Source organism: Anomaloglossus baeobatrachus, chromosome 2, assembly GCF_048569485.1.
Source record: "Anomaloglossus baeobatrachus isolate aAnoBae1 chromosome 2, aAnoBae1.hap1, whole genome shotgun sequence".
Taxonomy (NCBI): Eukaryota; Metazoa; Chordata; class Amphibia; order Anura; family Aromobatidae; genus Anomaloglossus; species Anomaloglossus baeobatrachus.
This window is the reverse complement of record NC_134354.1, coordinates 311,302,239-311,325,008: the sequence shown is the minus strand read 5'-3', so window position 1 is coordinate 311,325,008 and position 22,770 is coordinate 311,302,239. Positions and strand designations below refer to the sequence as shown.

Sequence of the window (22,770 nt, the reverse complement as noted above, 5' to 3'; positions counted from 1 at the left end):
CGTTTGTAACGTTAAAGTACCGTGCCTCCCGTTAAGGGAAGATCCATAAAATGCTTGTTGAATGTTTTATATGTTTTTAACTTTTACAGTTGAAAAATAAAACCGGTGATGGACGGGCAGCCCGTGGACGGTCTGCATTTAACCAAGGGGGAATGTGATGCCCTGGACTAGCCAGGTCATCACAGGGACTGCAACACAACCCCCCTCACCCCGAGATAGGCACATCAGCCAGACACAAATCCTTGTTGCCTTCCTCCAGGGGCTGATGTCCACACCAGGTGGGGTGGAGCCAGGCGGTTGGCCCCACCCACTGAGGAGTTCACAGTCCTAGAGGTGGGAAAAGGAAGCAGTCAGAGTCAGAAGAGGGCAGTGAGAGTGGTAGACAGTGGTAGTGGAGGAGCAGACTGACCGTGTCCGGGTACGTGGCCCGGGCACATACAGCAAGGTTGGCAGACGGTGGTGGCCGTCTGCAGGAGAGGTCGATCGACGCAGAACCGTAGGACCGGGGTCGGGCGGTGGCCCGCCGGTACCGAACCGGAGAGCGAAGTGAAGCCAGCACAAACCAGCAGGGCCTGCGGACCCCGACCAGGCTTGGAGTCGCCGTTAAATAGGTCAAATCCGTTAGTGACCGGAACCCCAGGGGTTTCCTAGCAGCAAAGACCCGATTGAAGGCAACCGTCCAGACAGCAAAAGGGAAATACAGCTACCGCCACAGCTAGAGTTCCCAGGGCCAGAGCCTGTGGGCAAAAGGGCTCCTCCAGCACATATCAACGCTGGGGAGCGGGTTACCGGTGGGAAGCCATCGGGACCGAAGTTACACAAACGGTGCAGGGAAAGGCAGCCACCACCAACCGTCCGGGCGAAACCACAGCAGCCGGCTGCGGGACCTGTCCATCCAGCCGTTTGTTTTACCAGAGACTGTGCATCCATCTTTGGCTGAGTGAGTACCACCATGCCATCCAGCACCGCGCTGCCCCCATGACCCTGCACCTCACCAATTCTGCCTCCCTGTCACCTCACCCGGGCCCCGGGACCACCAACCCCCCTACCCACGGAGGGGAGAGAAACATCCCATTGCTCCCGGGATCCCCGTCAATAGCAGCGGTGGTGCCCCAACCTCACCACAAACCGTGGGTGGCATCACGGACCAAATCCCCAAACCAAACTACCCCCTTCACTCACGGGCGAGGAGCGCCGCTCGAGTCCCCGGATCCGGCCCACCGCTCGAGCCACCGAGCAGCAGCAGCAGCGCCGGACCCGAGCGTGGTGAGCGCAGCGCCCTCCCCGCCAACAACAGCAGCAGAAAGTAGTGTAAGGCAATAATCACTCTAATTTACTATTCCTTCTGCAGCTCTTACACTAAATGCAGCTATCAAGCTATGAGCGGTATTATTAGAGAATCGAATACATTTTTTATGTTGCAGTAGCAAGGAATGTAAGCCAATATTCAATCTAATACAGAAATGTTTTTTACTTCACAGATGTGCCCTGTCAGGTTTAATAAGTGGCATTTCTTGCCTTATAACTGGGGTTGGGACCATCAGTTGTGTTGTGCAGAAGTCTGATGGATACACAGCTGATAGTCCTACTGAATATACTGTTAGAATTTGTATTATTGCAAGAAAAAAGCAGCTAAGTAAAGAAAAACGAGTGGCCATCATTACTTTAAGAAATGAAGGTCAGTCAGTCCGAAAAATTGGGAAAACTTTGAAAGTGTCCCCAAGTGCAGTTGCAAACACGATCAAACGCTACAAAGAAACTGGCTCACATGAGGACCGCCCCAGGAAAGGAAGACGAAGAGTCACCTCTGCTGAGGAGGATATGTTTATCCGAGTCACCAGCCTCAGAAATCAAAGGTTAACAGCAGCTCAGATTAGAGTAATGCCACACAGAGTTTTAGCAGCAGACACATCTCTAGAACAACTGTTAAGAGGAGACTTAGTGCAGCAGGCCTTCATGGTGAAATAGCTGCTAGGAAACCACTGCTAAGGACAGGCAACAAGCAGAAGAGACTTGTTTGTGCTAAAGAACACAAGGAACGGACAACAGACGAGGGGGAATCTGTGCCAGACCTGAACCCAAGCTAGATGATTTGGGTGAGCTGGAGCGCAGAGTAAAGGCAAAAGGGCCAACAAGTGCTAAGCATCTCTAGGAACTCCTTTAAGACTGTTGGAAGACCATTTCCGGTGACTACCTCTTGAAGCTCATCAAGAGAATGCCAAGAGTGTGCAAAGCAGTAATCAAAGCAAGCAAAGGTGGCTACTTTGAAGAACCTAGAATATAAGACATATTTTCAGTTGTTTCACACTTTTTTGTTAAGTATGTCATTCCACATGTGTTAATTCATAGTTTTGATGCCTTCAATGTGAATCTACAATTTTCAGAGTCATGAGAATAAAGAAAACTCTTTGAATAGGAAGGTGTGTCCAAACTTTTGGTCTGTACTGTATATATATATATATATATATATATATATATATATATATACAGACACACACACACACACACACATATATATATATATATATATATATATATACAGTATATATATAGCTATATATATACATTGGCCCGCTTGGCCACGCCCCCCGCACGCATTGGCTCACTCGGCCACGCCCACGGCACACATTGGCCCGCTCGGCCACGCCTCCCACACGCATTGGCCCGCTCGGCCACGCCCCCCGCACACCGTGCCTGCTCGGCCACGCTCCCCGCACACCGTGCCTCTTCTCTCCCCTCTCCGCCTCTCCTTACTCCTCTCCCCCTAGGACTAGTCTTCCTATTATCCTCCTCTCTTCCCAGGACTACTACTCCTATTAGACTCCTCTCCCCCCAGGACTACTCCTCCTATTATACTCCTCACCTCCAGGACTATTCCTTCTATTATACTCCTCTTCCCCCAGGACTACTCCTCCTATTATCCTCCTCTCTCCCTAGGACTACTCCTCCTATTATCCTCCTCTCCCCCCAGGACTCCTCCTCCTTTTATACTCCTCACCTCCAGGACTACTCCTCCTATTATCCTCCTCTCTCCCCAGGACTACTCCTCCTATTATACTCCTCTCTCCCCAGGACTACTCCTCCAACACACACACTGCACAAAACATACCTCCCCCAAAACACACACACACGCACCCACACAAACCGCGCAACACACACAGCACCACACACACACAACGCTGCAGACACACAATGCTGCAGACACACAGCGCTCCACAAACAACGCAACACACAAACAACACCGCTCTCACACACCCCCACACCCAGACAACAACCAGAACATTCACAGCACCGTACACAAACATTTAGCAACTACACACAACAACATCTATATATCTAACAAAAATCATACATTAACTAGACAATCAATTCTAGAATACCCGATGCGTTAGAATCGGGCCACTATCTATTATGTATATATATATATATATATATATATATATATATATATATATATACTGTTATTTGTGTATATTGGAGACACACAAAAAAAAAAGCAAATTGTACATAATTTCACACAAAACCACCAAAATTAGGCAGGACAAAATTGTTGTCATCTCTCCAAAATTGTGAGTAAACAACTTTGTTTCAAGTATGTGATGCTCATTCAAAGTCACCTGTGGTAAGTAACAGGTGGGGGCAATATGAAAATAACACCTGAAACCAGATAAAATGGGAAGAATTTGACTCAATTGCCACACTAACCATGTAGGACAGAAAGGATAATAGAATTGTGTCTTCAACTATTTTTTTCTTGAGTCCATTTCCAGAGATTTGCATGTTCTTTTGTCCATGGTTTGCAACCAGGGATGATCGAATACCAAAATATCTGACTTCGCGAATATCCGAAGGATAGGTCACCACTATTTGACTATTCGCGAATATTCGAAGCGCAATGTAAAGGTCCCGCTACAAGCAACGACGTATCTAATGATATATTGCCGGGGCCACAGATTCCGTGACGCACATCCGGCATCATTAGCGACGTCGTTGCGTGTGACACCAACGAGCGGCCGTTAACAATGGAAAATACTCACCAAATCGTCCATCGTTGACACGTCGTTCATTTTCAAAAAATCGTTGATTGTTGAGGACGCAGGTTGTTCGTCGTTCCAGAGGCAGCACACATCGCTATGTGTGACACCTCTGGAACGACGAACTACAGCTTACTTGCGGCTGTCGGCAATGAGGAAGGAAGGAGGTGGGCAGGATGTTACGGCCGCTCATCTCCGCCCCTCCGCTTCTATTGGGCAGCCGCTTAGGGACGCCGGTATGAGGCCGCACGAACTGCCCCCTTAGAAAGGAGGCAGTTCGCCGGCCACAGCGACGTCGCTAGGCAGGTAAGTCCATGTGACGGCTCCTAATGATATCGTGCGCCACGGGCAGCGATTTGCCCGTGACGCATAAACGACGGGGGCGGGTACGCTTGCTAGCGATATCACTGCGTGTAAAGCCCCCTTAAGTCTATGGGAAACCAGAATAATTTCACGTTGGACCTAACGGCGAGCTGTGGACTAAAAGGAGAGGGCAGAATCTCTCTATCTCTCCCTCTCTCTCTCTCTCAAATTCAAATATGCTTTATTGGCAGGACCAAAATACAATTAGTGTTGCCAAAGCCAGAGAAATACACTAAGTGTTTTGGGAGGGGATCAGGGTTATGGGGAGTTGGGGGCACAATTTCGGCTCTGAAAGTCTTTTTAGGGGTCTTATGTTACCCTCAGCTTATGACAAGTGGTGACATATTGGGCGGTGATCTCCACCATTGATTCCTCTTCCCCCAGTAAGATTCGGAGTTTCATCTCCTCGTCCATGGATGGAAAGTCCGGGGTGTGAGTGGTAAGTTTCTGGAAGTAGGATGCCCTCACCGCTGAGTATTTGTTACAGAGCAGCAGGAAATGCGCCTCGTCCTCAAGAGCCCCCTGTTGGCAGTGCTGGCACAGTCTGTTCTCCCGCGGCTTGTATGTCTGTTGGTGCCGCCCTGTTTCCACCTCTAGGCTGTGGGAACTCAGTCTGTATGTGTGACGCCCTGGCCTATCAGGTCGTCACAGGGTGTTGCACAATTTTCCTTTCCGTGCAGCATCCATCTCTCTCCCTTGGTTCCAGGTGTCACCCAGTGATGTGCTAAGACCAGCATGCAGATCTCAGTCACACACACCAGTGAGGAGGTCCAGTAGAGAAGGGGCCGCCCACCTTAAGGGCGCTTTACACGCTACAATATATCTTACGATGTGTCGGAGGGGTCACGTCGTAAGTGACGCACATTCGGCATCGTAAGTTACATTGTAGCATGTAACAGCTACGTGCGATTGCGATTGAACGGTAAAACGTTCATCACATGCACGTCGTTCATTTCCTAAAAATTGAACGCCAGGTTGTTCATCGTACCCGGGGTAGCACACATCGCTGTGTGTGACACCCCAGGAATGATGAACAGATCTTACCTTACGTCCTGCGGCTCCCGCCGGCAATGTGGAAGGAAGAGGTGGGCGGGATGTTTACGTCCCACTCATCTCCGCCCCTCCACTTCTATTGGCCGGCTGCCGCGTGACGACGATGTGACGCCGAATGTCCCCCCACTACAGGAAGTGGATGTTCGCCGCCAACATCGAGGTCGTATGAACAAGTAAGTACGTGTGACGGGGGGTTATTCGTTTGTGCGACACGTTCAACAAACTGAACGTGCTGCACATATGATGGGAGCGAGTACGATCGCATACGATATCGTATGCTTAATTGCAAGGTGTAAAGCAGGCTTTAGAGTCAGGCAGACTGGGTGGGAGGTGACTGGGCAGTCGTCGGCAGAGGAGCAAAGAGAGCAGAGGGCTCTCAAGTACCTCTCAGTGAGGAGAGCAGGCTTGGGAGTTGGAGCTCCCAGACAGCATGAGAGAGTAGGCTCAGAGAGTGAGGGGCTGTGGAAGTGGAGGCTCCTGGAGGGTCGGACTAGACCAAAGCACACTAGTATCATCACTGGGAACAGTCATCTGGACGTGCTCCCCCTCAGCGGCAGCGTTACTGCAGGACGTATGGTTGAATCACTGCCTCTGTGTTCATTGACCTCAAATCAGCACAGCCTCAGCCAGCACCACGATAACCACTGTAAGTTTCTCTGCTCCCTGTCTCCCAGATCTACAGCCCACGGCTGCCCTTCTCCACCATCACCGGGCCCCAGGACACAAAACCCCTACCCACAGAGGAGTTAAACATCAGGCTTCCACACCATCGTCACCGGGCTCCCTAACGGCAGAGGTGGTCCCTCACATTACCACACACCATGGGTGGTGTCACGAACTCATAACCCCCCTGTACATACAGTTAGGTCCAGAAATATTTGGACAGTGACACAATTTTCGCGAGTTGGGCTCTGCATGCCACCACATTGGATTTGAAATGAAACCTCTACAACAGAATTCAAGTGCAGATTGTAACGTTTAATTTGAAGGTTTGAACAAAAATATCTGATAGAAATTGTAGGAATTGTACACATTTCTTTACAAACACTCCACATTTTAGGAGGTCAAAAGTAATTGGACAAATAAACCAAACCCAAACAAAATATTTTTATTTTCAATATTTTGTTGCGAATCCTTTGGAGGCAATCACTGCCTTAAGTCTGGAACCCATGGACATCACCAAACGCTGGGTTTCCTCCTTCTTAATGCTTTGCCAGGCCTTTACAGCCGCAGCCTTCAGGTCTTGCTTGTTTGTGGGTCTTTCCGTCTTAAGTCTGGATTTGAGCAAGTGAAATGCATGCTCAATTGGGTTAAGATCTGGTGATTGACTTGGCCATTGTAGAATGTTCCACTTTTTTGCACTCATGAACTCCTGGGTAGCTTTGGCTGTATGCTTGGGGTCATTGTCCATCTGTACTATGAAGCGCCGTCCGATCAACTTTGCGGCATTTGGCTGAATCTGGGCTGAAAGTATATCCCGGTACACTTCAGAATTCATCCGGCTACTCTTGTCTGCTGTTATGTCATCAATAAACACAAGTGACCCAGTGCCATTGAAAGCCATGCATGCCCATGCCATCACGTTGCCTCCACCATGTTTTACAGAGGATGTGGTGTGCCTTGGATCATGTGCCGTTCCCTTTCTTCTCCAAACTTTTTTCTTCCCATCATTCTGGTACAGGTTGATCTTTGTCTCATCTGTCCATAGAATACTTTTCCAGAACTGAGCTGGCTTCATGAGGTGTTTTTCAGCAAATTTAACTCTGGCCTGTCTATTTTTGGAATTGATGAATGGTTTGCATCTAGATGTGAACCCTTTGTATTTACTTTCATGGAGTCTTCTCTTTACAGTTGACTTAGAGACAGATACACCTACTTCACTGAGAGTGTTCTGGACTTCAGTTGATGTTGTGAATGGGTTCTTCTTCACCAAAGAAAGTATGCGGCGATCATCCACCACTGTTGTCATCCGTGGACGCCCAGGCCTTTTTGAGTTCCCAAGCTCACCAGTCAATTCCTTTTTTCTCAGAATGTACCCGACTGTTGATTTGCTACTCCAAGCATGTCTGCTATCTCTCTGATGGATTTTTTATTTTTTTTCAGCCTCAGGATGTTCTGCTTCACCTCAATTGAGAGTTCCTTAGACCGCATGTTGTCTGGTCACAGCAACAGCTTCCAAATGCAAAACCACACACCTGTAATCAACCCCAGACCTTTTAACTATTTCATTGATTACAGGTTAACGAGGGAGACGCCTTCAGAGTTAATTGCAGCCCTTAGAGTCCCTTGTCCAATTACTTTTGGTCCCTTGAAAAAGAGGAGGCTATGCATTACAGAGCTATGATTCCTAAACCCTTTCTCCGATTTGGATGTGAAAACTCTCATATTGCAGCTGGGAGTGTGCACTTTCAGCCCATATTATATATATAATTGTATTTCTGAACATGTTTTTGTAAACAGCTAAAATAACAAAACTTGTGTCACTGTCCAAATATTTCTGGACCTAACTGTATTCCCCCTTTATTGAGTGGCCGCACGACCCCCGGGTCTGGAGACCCCTCGAGCCACCGCGGATACGGATCTGAGCAACCCGGCTGCTGGCACGGAGGCGGCACATATAGACTCAGGGTCTGCCTGTCTTTGGGGTGGCGTAGTCTTTCCAGATATGGGACCAGCGTGTAGTCCCTCCGCAGTGACCGGTAGATAGTGAGTTTCTGGGAATTCTCTAATTCACTCTTCCAATCCTCTATGTATTGCATCTTGCAGCTCTCTGAGATCTCTTTTATTTGAGCTTTTGTCAGGGTGTGTTGCTGACTTTGGTTGTACTGGCTGCCAGGGTTCCTGGCTTGCTCTGGGGTCTGGCTCAGCAAGGCTTTATGATGGTAGGAGCTGGAGTTGCTGTTCTGTAAGTGCGCCTGGTGTGATAGCGCTCTCTTGTGTATACTGAGCCATAAGGGGAATCGGCCCAGCTCTGACAAGCAATGTTTGAGGTGCTGCGATGGACTTGGAGGAGATATTTGCAGAACCACATGTGGAAGACTTCGGTTGGGCTGGAAACCCACTTTATGTGGTCTGGGTAGGTCACTGGGCCACATACCTCGCTGCCATACAGCAGTATAGGGGTGATGATGCTATCAAATATATTGAGCCAGACTCTTCACAGGTGGTTTGAGGTGGTACAACTGTCTTCTGATGGCGTAGAAGGTTCTGACGCTTTTCCTTTCAGGGCTTCTGCTGCTTGCTTGAGGCTCCTGTTATTGCTTAGCTCCAGACCGAGGTAGGTATAGTTGCAGGTCTTCTCCAGCGTGGAGCCATTTAATGTGAAGGAGGGAGTGGGTATTTTATTCTGGTTCCTCTTCTGAAAGACCATGAATTTGGTCTTCTTTTGGTTGATGGGAAGCGCCCATGTGATGCTGAATTTTTCCAGTACTGCCAGGCTATCTTGGAGGACTCTTTCGGTTGGGGAGAATAGCAGGAGGTCGTCTGCGTACAGCAGGAACTTCACCTTTCGGTCATGCAGACTGAGGCCTAGAGTGGGGGAGGACTCTAGGGCTGCTGCTAGTCTATTTATATACTGTAGATGTTGAATAGAGTTGGGCTCAGGCTGCAGCCCTGTCTGACCCCGCGGTTCTGCTGGAAGAAGGCCGTCCTCTTTCCGTTCACCTTCAGGCTGCAACGGTTTTCAGTGTATGAGCTCTTGATCATGTCGTAGGTTCTGCCACCTATTCCGCTCTCCAGAAGTTTCAGAAACAGACCAGGATGCCACACTGAGTCAAATGCCTTTTTGAAGAACCCAGCTTGGCCTCTGCTGAGGATGTCACTCTGGGTGAGGAAGGCGGTAATCCTTTTATTAATGATGCTGTTAAACAGTTTTTCAAGTATGCTGTTGATACAGATCCATCTGTAGTTTGCTGTCTCTCTCTCTCTCCTCCATGGTGTTGGAAGCCGGAGCAGCAGGGACTATACATGTATCGTTTCCGGAAGCTGCAGCAACGTGTCTGTACATGATGCTGTGCAGCCAAGCCAATCACAGTAACACCACAACAAAGAATGCTGCGGAATTACTGTGAGACCAAGCAACATCAGATGTCTTCATTGGCTGGAAAACAGGCGCCAGGAAGTCAGAAATGAAAGTATCGGAGCGGATGTTGTTTTATTCGTCGGATAGTCCAGATGGTGGATAAGCAACTCCAATCAAGTTTGAAAGAAATTAAAGCTGTCCTGCAGACTCAAGGTACATCACTGTCAGCACAAACTATCCATCGACATTTGAATGAAATGAAATGTTATGGCAGGAGACACAGGAGGACCCCACTGCTGTCACAGAGACATAAAAAAGAAAAATTATAGTTTACCAAAATGTATGTAAGTCAAAATCCCTCTAGGAAAGTGTATTGTGGACAGGTGAGACCAAGATAGAGCTTCTTAGTAAAGCTCATCATTCTATTGTTTACTGAAAATGGAATAATAAAGAAAAGAACACAGTACCTACAGTCAAATACGGTGGAGGTTCAAAGTTGTTTTGGGGTAGTTTTGCTGCCTCTGGCACTGGGTGCCTGCACTATGTGCAAGCTATCATGAAGTTTTGAAGATTACCAAAGGATTTTGGGTCGCGAGGTAGAGCCCAGTGTCATAAAGCTGGGTCTTTCAGTAGAACAATGACCCCAAGCAGCATACTTCAAAAAGCACCCAGAAATGGATGGAGACAAAGCGCTAGAGAGTTCTGAAGTGATCAGCAATGGGTCCGGATCTAAATCCCACTGAACACATGTAGAGAGATCTTAAAATTGCTGTTGGGAGAAGGCACCCTTCAAATATGAGAGACCTGGAGCAGTTTGCAAGAAAACGATTGGTCCAAAATTCTATTTGAGAAGCTTGTTGATGGTTATAGGAAGTGATTTATTGCAGTTATTTATTCCAAAGGGTGTGCAACCAAATATTAAGTTGAGGGTGCCAACAATTTTGTCCTGCCCATTTTGGGGTTTTGTGTGAAATTATGTCCAATTTGCCTTTTTTTTCTCTGTTTTTTTTATGTCTTGTTCCAATATACACTAAGTAAATAAACATGTGTATAACAATTTTCTGCAACAATTTCAAGGGTACCAACACTTTTGGCCATCATTGCATATGTCCATAACACATGAACATGAACTCCAGTGGACCAAACTGCTGGTTGTTCATTGAATGAACGATTTCTGTATTCAAAAATACTTGCAAATGGAACATATAGCTTGAATCTGCCAAATGATTTACATATATCTCTATTTGCATAATGTTTACTATTTAAAAGTGAAAGTGTCACTCAAAAATAATTGTGTTCAGTTCTTTAGTGCAAACAACTTTATTTATACAATATAAAATATTTGAGTAGAAAATGTAGGTGACTTGTAAATAAAACTTCCTTCTTCAAGTTCTTCAAGTCTTCAAACATATTCTTCTATGTATGTGGAACTACGTCTTTTTACACACTGTACTTTCATTGACTTTTTAATGACCAATGCTTGCCTTATCACGCACAGTAAGTCATTTTAGCTATGCATGGTACCTAATCTTATATCATTGTATAATTTCTAATACATGAAAATACATTAAGGGAAGACGTATGGGAGATATAAAGGCATTTATATGATGACAAATACAAAGAATGCATAATGAAAAGATTAGCTGTGAATGTTAAAATGGATACTATAAATACGCAGGGTCTGTAATTTAAGGTGAGCATGTGGTTCAATCAGTCATCAGGGGGGCTTCTCCATTCCCTTCAGCTTTTTATAGCTATCATATTTCACTGGCATTGCTCACCTTAAGGGGAAACTGTCACTAGGTTTTTGCTCCCCCATCTGAGAGCAGCATAATGTAGGGGCAGAGATCCTGATTCCAGCGATGTGTCACTCAGCTGCTTGCTGTCATTTTGATAAAATCAATGTTTCTCTGCTGCAGATCTAGCAGTTGTACAGAGCTCATGAATATGCCAGACTTCCTAGCAGGATGCCAAGTAGACCTCTAATGATAATCTACTGCTGATTAAACAGTGATTTTATCAAATCTACAATAAGCAGCCCAGTAAGTGACACATCGCTTGAATCAGGATCTCTGCCCCGATGTTATGCTGCTCTCAGATTAGGTGGCAAAAACCTAGTGGCAGATTCCCTTTAATACTTGTCTGCCTTGGTTCTGTTCTGATATGGTTCCAGTGCCAAAAATAGCATTGCAGACAGTTATTTTTGCCTCAAAAATACTGCAACAGCCAGAAACCTTTTCCTTTATAGGTTAATAGGGTCCAACAGGATTGATTGGATTGCAATTAAAAACAGATCCATCATTTAAGTCAAGACTCCTTAAGGCCTCTTTTACACGTACGTGCCTCCGATACGTGTTTGGCAGCTTTCTCACGTACCGGAGACACGTACACACATAGACCTATGTATTCCTATGGTTTTGGACACACGTAAGTATTTTCGCACGGAACGTGTGTCCGTTCCATACTTACGTGTGTCCGTGTGTTTCTCACGCCGACATGTCCGTTTTTCTCCGGCATCACGGGTGTCACACGGAACGCAAACGTATCACACGTAATGCAAACGGACCACACGGATGTGTTCCGTGTGACACGCACAGGAGAAAAGACATGTGTCTGTGAGAAAAAAAACATTTACTCACCTTCTCCTGCCCTCCTGTCTCTGCCGCTACTGTCACTTGCTGCCGACTGCCGCTCATTATGCTCATTGCATATTCACTTCACTGTGTCCGGAAACAGCAGCAGCGGGGAGTCGGCAGGATCGGAGACTGAAGATCAGCACCACGGACAGGGACAGGTGAGCAGAAAGTTCCCGTTCTCCGTGTGTTATCCGCGATAACACACAGAGAACACACGTGTGCCATACACACGGCACACCGACGGCAATACGCACCTTTGACACGTCCGTGAAAAACGTGCGTGATTTTCACTGATGTGTGAAAGAGGCCTAAAAATGGAAATCATGATGGAAGTATGAGCAGTATCTTACTGAAATCATTCCACATATGATCATACATCATAACAATAAAAATACAAATGCAATTTTGCTGACAAAAGTAACAATTTTCAATTGGGGAAGTACTTTATAAACGTCATATCACAGGTTTAGAACAATGGTTAAAGTATAACCGTCGTTTAAATTTTTATTTCATAAATCATTCAAAGAAGAAGAAAAAAGCCACGGTATAAAGGGCGTTGCTCACAAGGGAGATAGGAGATAAAATAATGAAGATTTATTTGAGCTACAACGTGTTTCAGGGATACAATAACACAATAATTTCCCCCTTCCTCAGGTAGCATAAAGATAAAAGTGTAGCAGACACATATATATATATATATACAATGAAAGGATAAGATAATGCACAGACCCTCCCTCAGTGTTGGTCCTAATTAAGAATTGATTACCCCATACGTAATTAACCCTCAGATCTCCAAAAAGCAATCTGGGGTGTCGGAACTGGATTATTATGGGATGAATCATTGGGGTCAGGGGTTATATTAATTCAATTAGAATAAATGTGCATAAGAGTTATGACATAAAAATTAAAATAAGATTAACGATGATGTTGGTATTTCCCAATTCTTAATATTATCTAGAGCTATACCCTGGGAGTGTAAATTGTATTTTGAAAGAACCAGGAAATAGCAAAATGCAAAGTAATGAAATATATATAGTATAGGTACATACAGGAAATGCATGGATAATTAGAGATGAGTCAATCCTAAAAATGTTGTTGATTTTTTTTTTTTTTTTATAAAATTGTGTGATGAAACTTTGATGTGAATGAAGATAAAATTACTGAAATTATCAATCAATGTTTAAATAGATGTCCATAGGGGTTATTATATAATAAACATTGATTGATAATTGGCCTTGGGAATCATTATTTGCTAATATTTTTATATATTTTTAATATTATTGATTGAGGCGCCAATTAAGGTTCCCATGATTTTATATATCACTGAATATTTTCACTGCAATCTTTTAGCCTTATAATTCTTACCAATTGAGAGCTCAACCATAATCTAGTCCAACTAATTTAATCTGTTTTATATGTAATTTCTATGTAATATTCATGTAAATCTATATGGTTCTTCATAATTTATATCAGTAATTTTATCTTCATTCACATCAAAGTTTCATCACACAATTTTATTAAAAAAAAATCCAAAAAAAAAATCAACAACCTTTTTAGGATTGATTCATCTCTAATTATCCATGCATTTCCTGTATGTACCTATACTATATATATTTCATTACTTTGCATTTTGCTATTTCCTGGTTCTTTCAAAATACAATTTACACTCCCAGGGTATAGCTCTAGATAATATTAATAATTGGGAAATACCAACATCATCCTTAATCTTATTTTAATTTTTATGTCATAACTCTTATGCACATTTATTCTAATTGAATTAATATAACCCCTGACCCCAATGATTCATCCCATAATAATCCAGTTCCGACACCCCAGATTGTTTTTTGGAGATCTGAGGGTTAATTACGTATGGGGTAATCAATTCTTAATTGGGACCAACATTGAGGGAGGGTCTGTGCATTATCTTATCCTTTCATTGTATATATATATATATATATGTGTCTGCTACACTTTTATCTTTATGCTACCTGAGGAAGGGGGAAATTATTGTGTTATTGTATCCCTGAAACGCATTGTAGCTCAAATAAATCTTCATTATTTTATCTCCTATCTCCCTTGTGAGCAGTGCCCTTTAGGCTATGTGCACACGCTGCGTTTTTTTGACGCTGCGTTTTTGTGCGTTTTTGGCCGCTAAAAACGCACAAAAACGCACCTGCGTCGGAAAAACGCATCAAAAACGCATGCGTTTTTACCGCGATTTGGTGCGTTTTTGGCTGCGTTTTGCTGCGTTTTTGATCTCTGCGTTTTGCTGCGTTTTTCCAATGCATTGCATGGGCGGAAAACGCAGAAAAACGCAGGAAAGAATTGACATGTCCATTTTTTTTTCAAGCTCAAAAACGCAGCTTAAAAAAACAGTTGTGTGCGGACAGCAAAAATGAAAACTCATAGACTTTGCTGGGGAAGCAAAGTCATGCAGTTTTGAGGCCAAAAACGCACCCGAAAAACGCGCAAAAACGGCACGAAAAATGCACTGTGCGCACATAGCCTTATACCGTGGCTTTTTTCTTCTTCTTTGAATACCTTATCTCTCCTTTGGGAGTCCATGGGGTGCCTCAGGTCCAGTGTAAAGGTCCTGTCACACATAACGAGATCGCTAGCGAGATCGCAGATGAGTCACCATTTTGGTGACGCAGTAGCGATCCCATTAGCGATCTCGTTATGTGTGACACCTACCAGCGATCAGGCCCCTGCTGTGAGATCTCTAGTCGTTGCCGAATGGTCCAGGTCATTTTCTTCAAAGGCGATGTCCTGCTGGGCAGGACACATCGCTGTGTTTGACACTGTGCGACAGGGTCACAGTGACTGCTGAGATCGTTATACAGGTCGCTACTGCGACCTGTATTGTTCCTGCATCGCTGGTAAGATCTGACTGTGTGACATCTCACCTGCGACCTCCCAGCGATTTACCTGCGATCTCTATCAGGTCGCATTGTTTTCGGGATCGCTGGTAAGTCGTTGTATGTGACTGGGCCTTTAGGAGATCTAATTACATTGACTAAACATCAGATTAGCCTGGCTCTGTTACTGGTGGGAACGGAATTCCTCTTATCTGATCCAGGACTGAGATGCTGACCCAAACAGGAGGATTGCAGGAGCTCTGAGCACCAGCAGCTGTGAAATCAAAGGCTGCTGTGTGATCATCCTCAGCAGGATCTGTGTCGGCCAGCCAAGGGGTAACCTGGATCTCTCTGTCAGTGCTAACAGACAGTGTTGTACCTGTAGTACAACACTCATAGGTGAGTGGAATTGTTTCATTATTCACCGCATAAAGTTTACTCTTACACACAGGAGCGCCCTCTTCTGTCTTTTTTTCTTTCATATTTCATAAATCAATAATACACATGAAAATAGGCAACTTTGTAATATATCTTATCAGGGAAATCTGCTTCTTTCTCTGCTAAAATTGATCCGTCATTATGCAAAATACTGAGATAGCAGATGGCAGTTGTTACTGATGAGATTCTATGTAGTTAGAGTCAGGTGGGGCAGAGCTCTGCCTCTGGCTCCTCCCTCTGCCTCTGGCTCCTCCCTTTGCCGCTAGCTCCTCTCTCCTCCTTTTGTCGTAGAATCTCATCAGTAACAACAGCTGCCATCTCCTATCTCAGTAATTGGAAAGTCTTCACTGAATACAGATTTTACTTCAGAATTGAGAATTTTGATAATGACTGGTCAATTCTGGCAGAGAAAGAAGTAGATTTCTCTGATAAGATATTTACAATGCTGCTTATTTTCATGTGTACTATTCGTTTAAGAAATAAAATTAAAACAACGATTACTCTTTACGGTTTTAAAAACGTATGGATTTTGTAGCAGTCTTATTAGGTTTCAGTATGACAGATGAATGTCTTGCTGCTCAGAAGCTCGAGTTGAAAGATCCTGAAAGCTTTGCCCGGTGACTTGCTGCAGACCTCAGAGGTTTGGAAACCTTCCCATAAGAGAGGATGGTGTGTCTTGTTTTTCATAGCTATAGGACGTTTCTAAGTGTCTATAACAATAATATTGTCTTTCAAAAACAAAGCACAAGTATGACAAGTCATGGCATGGAGCTTGTGCTGATTTTAGGACAATTAGATATTTATATTATATAAAGGTATTTAAACCTTTATGATGAGCTATGTGACATTTCAAAAAGATGCAACAGACATTGCTGAAAGCAGTGACAGTTTTCATATGGTGCCAAATCAGTCCCCACCAAGAGATTCTGAATTTCATTTGCTTCTAAAATGTTACTTGATTGTATACTGTAATTATGTTCAGAGTTTCAATCCTTATGGGCATGTGCACACAATGCATTTGATAATGCAGGTTTTTTTTTCGAACTCTGCACCAAAATCTGCATGCCTATCCTGGAGCCAGCAAAGTCTATGAGATTGCTGAAGTGCTGTGCTGATGTTGCTTTTTTTTTTGCTTGCAGATTTGGTGCAGAAAAAATCCACAGCATGTCAATTGTTGAGGCATTTTTTTTGTGTTTTTAGCCCTTCCAGCCATTGACCTCACAAAAAAAAACCCGCTTGCTTGTATTTGGTGCGATTTTCTGCCAGAAGGTGCCAGAAGGTTTTTGCTGCTTTTTTTTTTTAGTTATCATTAAGTTGGTCTTTGTGCACATATAATTTTATGTTTGATATAAAAATACGACCCTTTAAAATTGTTGTGTTATGGTCACATTCTCAGTGTGGCTGGTGGTGATTGGTCGACTCTTATTGCACCGTCATGTGCAACACTTGGTCTTCCATGTTCATACACTGCAGTTTTTTGTAGATTGCAATCATCTTCATCTTCATCTTCACATTCACGCTGCTGATGTTGTAGTACTGAGGTTCTATTTCTGCCATTTGTATTACTTGTAAGGTCGTAAGAAGGCAGAAACTTTTGATCGTAAGAGTTTGATGAATGACCGAGGTAACATCTCTTTGTGTTTTTCAGTGTATTTGAAGTAATTTTGAGGGTGTGCAAGGACCTCAAAAAATGCCTTCATCAGTTTTTTATCCTAAAGAAGATAAGAATTATGTTAATATCAAAGACAATAAAAATAATATCAATAAATTTAAATACGAACTCTAGGCCCATTTCATATTGCGCTTGTACACATCTTGTTTCCTTTAATGGGGATGTATCATCATTATTAATTAGATTTGAAATAACAGTCCCTTTTGGGACATACAAGTGCATCTTAATTAATTAAAATATCCTCAAAAAGTTAATTTATTTCAGTAATTCAATACAAAAAGAGAAAAACACATATATTATATAGTCGTAGCTGGAGTACACATCGGGTAATTAACCCGATGTGTACTGTGGCTAGGAGTGCAGGGAACAGGGAGCCAGAACTGGCAGTGTGAGAGCGGCGGACGCTGGTAACGAAGGTAAATATCAGGTAACCAAAGGAAGGGCTTCTTGGTTACTCGATGTTTACCGTGGTTACCAGCGTCCGCAGAAGCCAGCTCCCTGCTGCCTGCACACGTAGCAGAGTACACATCGGGTAATTAACCCGATGTGTACTGTGGCTAGGTGTGCAGGGAGCCAGCACTAAGCGGTGTGCGCTGGTAACCAAGGTAAATATCGGGTTGGTTACCCGATATTTACCTTCGTTACCAAGCGCAGCATGCTTCCACGTGTAGCGACGCTCTAGCGATCCCTGCCAGGTCAGGTTGCTGGTGGGATCGCTGGAGCATCGCTTAGTGTGACATCTCACCAGCGACCTCCTAGCAACTTACCAGCGATCCCTATCAGGTTGTATCGTTGTTCATATCGCTGGTAAGTTGTTTGGTGTGACTGGGCCTTAAGTGTGGTTCAGTAGGCTACACAATCATAGGGAAGACTGCTGACTTAACAGATGTCCAGAAGACAGTCACTGACACACTCCAAAAGGAAGAAATAGCAAAAAGTAATTGCTAAAGATGCTGGCTGTTCATAGAGTGCTGTATCCAAGCATATTAATGGAAAGTTGATTGGAATGAAAAAGTGTTGTAGGAAAAGGTGCACAAGCAGCCAGGATAACCGCACCCTGGATAGGATTGTTACGAAAAGGACATGGACTACAAGTATCGCATTCCTTGCGTCAAGCTACTTATGACCAATAGACAACATAAGAAGCATCTTACCTGGTCCAAGGAGAAAAAAAACTGGACTATTGCTCAGTAGTCCAAGGTGTTGTTTTCATATTAAAGTAAATTTTGCATTTCATTTGGAAATCAAGGTCCTTGAGTCTGGAGGAAGAGTGGAGAGGCACACAATCCAAGCTGCTTGAGGCCTCTTGGGAAGTTTCCACAATTAGTGATGGTTTGGGGAGCCATGTGATCTGCTCGTGTAGGTCCACTGTGTTTTCTGAAGACAAAGTCAGCTCATCCATCTAGCGGAAAATTTTAGAGCACTTCATGCTTCCCTCTGCTGACAAGCTATATGGAGATGGAAATTTAATTTTCCAGCGGGACTTGACACCTGTCCACACTGCCAAAAGTACAAATACCTGGTTTAATAACTACAGTATCACTGTGCTTGATTGGCCAGCAAACTCGTCTGACCTAAACCTCTTAAAGAATCTATGGGGTATTGTCAAGAGGAAGATGAAAGACACTAGACCCAACAATGCAGACGAGCTGAATGCTGCTATCAAAGTAACCTGGGCTTCCATAACACCTCAGCAGTGCCACAGGCTGATCGACTCCATGCCACGCCACATTGATGCAGTAATTAATGCAAAAGGAGCACCGACCAAGTATTGAGTGCATTTACTGTACATACCTTTCAGAAGGCCAACATTCCTGAGTTTGAAATCATTTTTTCAATTGGTCTTATAATATTCTAATTATCTGAGATAATGACTTTTGGGTTTTCATTGACTGTAAGCCATAATCATTAACATTGTGGCTTACCCTCCTTGTGGAGTGTGCCAATGAGTGCCTTCTGGACATCTGTCAAATCAGCAGTCTTCCCCATGATTGTGTAGCCTACTGAACCAGACTCAGGAACCATTTTAAATAATTAGGAAGACTTTGTAGGTGTTTTATGGCAAATAATCTAATTTTCTGAAATAATGAGCTTTGGGTTTTCATTGGCTGTAAGCCATAATCATCAACATTAACAGAAAAAAACACTTGAAATAGATCACTCTGTTAGTACTGACTCTATATAACATATGTGTTCCCTTTTTGTACTGAATTATTGAAATAAATTAACTTTTTGGGGATATTCTAATTTATTGAGATTCACTTGTAGCTAGTATACATAACACACCCATAAATATTTGATAGTGGTCTCAATGTTGAGACATCCCTGTAAGTCTCCAGAACAGGATATTGCTAATATTATTATTATTATTATTATTGTTTATTTATAGAGCACCATTGATTCCATGGTGCTGTACATGAGGGGGTTACATACAGAATACATGTACACGTTACAATAGACAGACTAGCACAGGGGGAAGAGGGCCCTGCCCTTGCGGGCTTACATCCTAAAGGATTTTGGGGAGGAGACAGTAGGTGGGGTGTAGGTGGGGCGGCAGCTCCGCACGGTGGTGGGGCGGCAGCTCCGCACGGTGGTGGGGCGGCAGCTCCGCACGGTGGTGGGGCGGCAGCTCCGCACGGTGGTGGGGCGGCAGCTCCGCACGGTGGTGGGGCGGCAGCTCCGCACGGTGGTGGGGCGGCAGCTCCGCACGGTGGTGGGGCGGCAGCTCCGCACGGTGGTGGGGCGGCAGCTCCGCACGGTGGTGAAGCAGTGAGGTCATTGAAGGTTATAGGCATTTCTGAACAGATGAGTCTTTAGGTTCCGTTTGAAGCTTGCGAGTGTAGTAGATAGTCTGACGTGTTGAGGCAGTGAGTTCCAGGAGACTGGGGATGCTCGGGAGAAGTCTTGGAGTCGGTTGCATGAGGAGCGAATGAGAGAGGAGGATAGAAGGAGATCTTGGGAGGACCGGAGGTTACGTTTTGGAGTGTAGCGAGAGATTAGTTCAGAGATATATGGAGGAGACAGATTATGGATAGCTTTGTAGGTCAGTGTTAGTAATTTGAATTGGATACGGTGGAAGATTGGGAGCCAGTGGAGGGACTTGCAGAGAGGAGAAGCGGGGTGGTATTGAGGAGAGAGGTGGATCAGTCGGGCAGCAGAGTTAAGGATGGACTGGAGAGGGACGAGTGTGTTAGCAGGGAGACCACAGAGGAGGATGTTGCAGTAGTCGATGCGGGAGATTATGAGGGCGTGCACTAGAATTTTTGTAGATTGGGGATTGAGAAAAGGGCGGATTCTGGAGATATTTTTGAGTTGAAAACGGCAGGAGGTGGTGAGGGATTGGATGTGCGGTATGAAGGACAGGGCAGAGTCAAAGGTCACTCCGAGGCACCGAACTTTGGGTGCTGGGGAGAGCGTGATGTTATTAATTGTAATGGATAGATCAGGTGGAGAGTGCAGGGGAGATGGAGGAAAGATGATCAGTTCAGTTTTGGCCATATTGAGCTTTAGGAAGCGAGAGGAAAAGAAGGAAGATATAGCAGATAGGCACTCTGGGATTCTGGACAGCAGAGATGTGACATCTGGACCAGAGAGGTAGATCTGAGTGTCATCAGCATATAGGTGGTACTGGAAGCTATGGGACTTTATGAGTTGTCCCAGGCCAAATGTATAGATAGAAAAAAGTAAGGGTCCCAGGACAGAGCCTTGAGGGACACCAACCGAGAGATGGCGGGATGAAGAGGTTGTGTGGGAATGGGAGACACTAAAAGTGCGGTTGGAGAGGTATGAAGAGATCCAAGAGAGAGCGAGGTCTCTGACACCAAGGGAAGAGAGGATCTGTAGTAGCAGGGAGTGGTCAACAGTGTCAAAGGCTGAGGATAGGTCTAGAAGTAGGAGTACAGAGAAGTGGTTGTTAGCTTTGGCGGTAAGTAAGTCATTTGTGATTTTAGTCAGGGCAGTTTCAGTGGAATGATGTGGACGGAAGCCGGACTGTAGGTTGTCAAAGAGAGAGTTAGAGGAGAGGTGGGAGGAAAGTTCAGCATGGACATGCTGTTCCAGGAGTTTTGAGGCAAGTGGGAGTAGCGATATGGGTCGATAGCTGGTAGTAGAGGTTGGGTCGAGGGAAGGTTTCTTTAGGATAGGTGTGACTGTTGCATGCTTAAAGGCAGAAGGGAAGGTACCAGTTGTTAGAGATAGGTTGAAGAGATGGGATAAGGCGGGAATAAGGATAGTGGTGAGGTTGGGGAGGAGGTGGGATGGGATGGGGTCAAGTGCGCATGTAGTGAGGTGCGCTTTTGAGAGAAGATGTGCAAGCTCTCCTTCGGTGATAGTGGGGAGGAAGTTTATGGGGGAGGGGCAGTGGTCTGTTATATAAAGGGGTTGTGGTGGTTCAGCAGAAAAGACTTGTCTGGTTTGGTCGATCTTTTCTTTGAAATATGTGGCAAATTCTTCTGCGGAGATGAGGGAGGTTGGAGGGGGCAGCGGTGGGCGAAGGAGGGAGGTAAAAGTGTTAAATAGCTGTTTGGGGTTGTGTGTTAAAGAGGATATGAGGTTTTTGAAGTAATTCTGTTTAGCCGAGGTAAGGGCCAAGCGAAATGTGTGAATTGCATTTTTGAATGTGGTGAAGTCTTCCTGGGAGTGCGTTTTCTTCCAGCGCCGCTCTGCGGCTCTAGACACTTGCCGTAGTTTTTTAGTGAGGCTGTTGTGCCAGGGTTGTCTATTGATTCGTCTTGCTCTGCCGTTCACAAGAGGAGCGACTGAATCAATAGCTGATGTGAGAGTGGCGTTGTAGAAAATGGTGGCACTGTTTGTGTCGTGGAGTGAAGATATGGAGGACAGCGGTAGGATAGAGTCAGAAAGGGTGTGTATGTTGATGTGTGCAAGGTTTCTGCGGGGGTGTGATATGTGCTGGACAGGGGGGGCAGGTGAGGAGGACAGGGCTGAAAAGGTCAGCAGATGGTGGTCAGATAAGGGGAGAGGGGAGGTAGTGAGGTTAGATAGAGAGCAGAGACGGGTGAAGATAAGGTCTAGTGTGTGGCCATCTTTGTGGGTGGCAGAGGCGGACAACTGAGTTAGACCAAAAGATGAGGCGAGGGAGAGGAGTTTGGAGGCCGCTGACTGGCGGGTGTCAGTGGGGATGTTGAAGTCACCCATGATGATAGTGGGGATGTCAGCAGAGAGAAAGTGTAGAAGCCAGGCGGAGAACTGGAGGCGCACAGTACCTTCATATATTTTCTTTTTAGATTGTGCAACATGGTCTGTGTGCTTTATGTTAGCTGCAATGAATGGGAATAAATGGGCAAAGAATATTCTAAACATATGAGTTATCCAGAAATTGGTGGCGTACAACATGTTATCCAGAGACAAGAATAATAAGGTAGATGTGTACCTCCTAGCAGATTATTTTGGCTTTCAGTCATTGGACTATCAACCTATTGGGCAAATGTAAACCCTTGCTAACTATAGTTAATAGAAATAGATTTTTTTAAATTCCTTTCTGTACTATCTTAAAAAAAGGATTAATACTTAATTTTAACATGATTAATTTTATAAATATGGATTCTATTTTTTAACTGCCTAACATTTTACTTTAATTGATAATAGCTTGTGCATAATACTAGTAATAACAAAAGAGATTAGTACTAGAGGTGAGCGAATCTTTTCAAATTCTAATTTCTGACGTAATTCCAGACAT

At 44.6% G+C, this 22,770-nt stretch overlaps 1 protein-coding gene across 2 annotated transcripts in view; it reads right to left on the bottom strand.

The window, feature by feature from the left end:
* Positions 1–15,869: 15,869 nt before the first annotated feature.
* SCUBE3 (signal peptide, CUB domain and EGF like domain containing 3) overlaps positions 15,870–22,770 on the bottom strand; it is a 1,252,506-nt gene continuing 1,245,605 nt past the window's right edge. For both annotated transcript variants that reach the window (XM_075335886.1, XM_075335887.1), the window contains one exon: positions 15,870–17,115. In XM_075335886.1, coding sequence (XP_075192001.1) covers positions 16,966–17,115 — 150 coding nt within the window. In that variant the 3' untranslated portion in view covers positions 15,870–16,965. The remainder of the gene's footprint in view (positions 17,116–22,770) is intronic.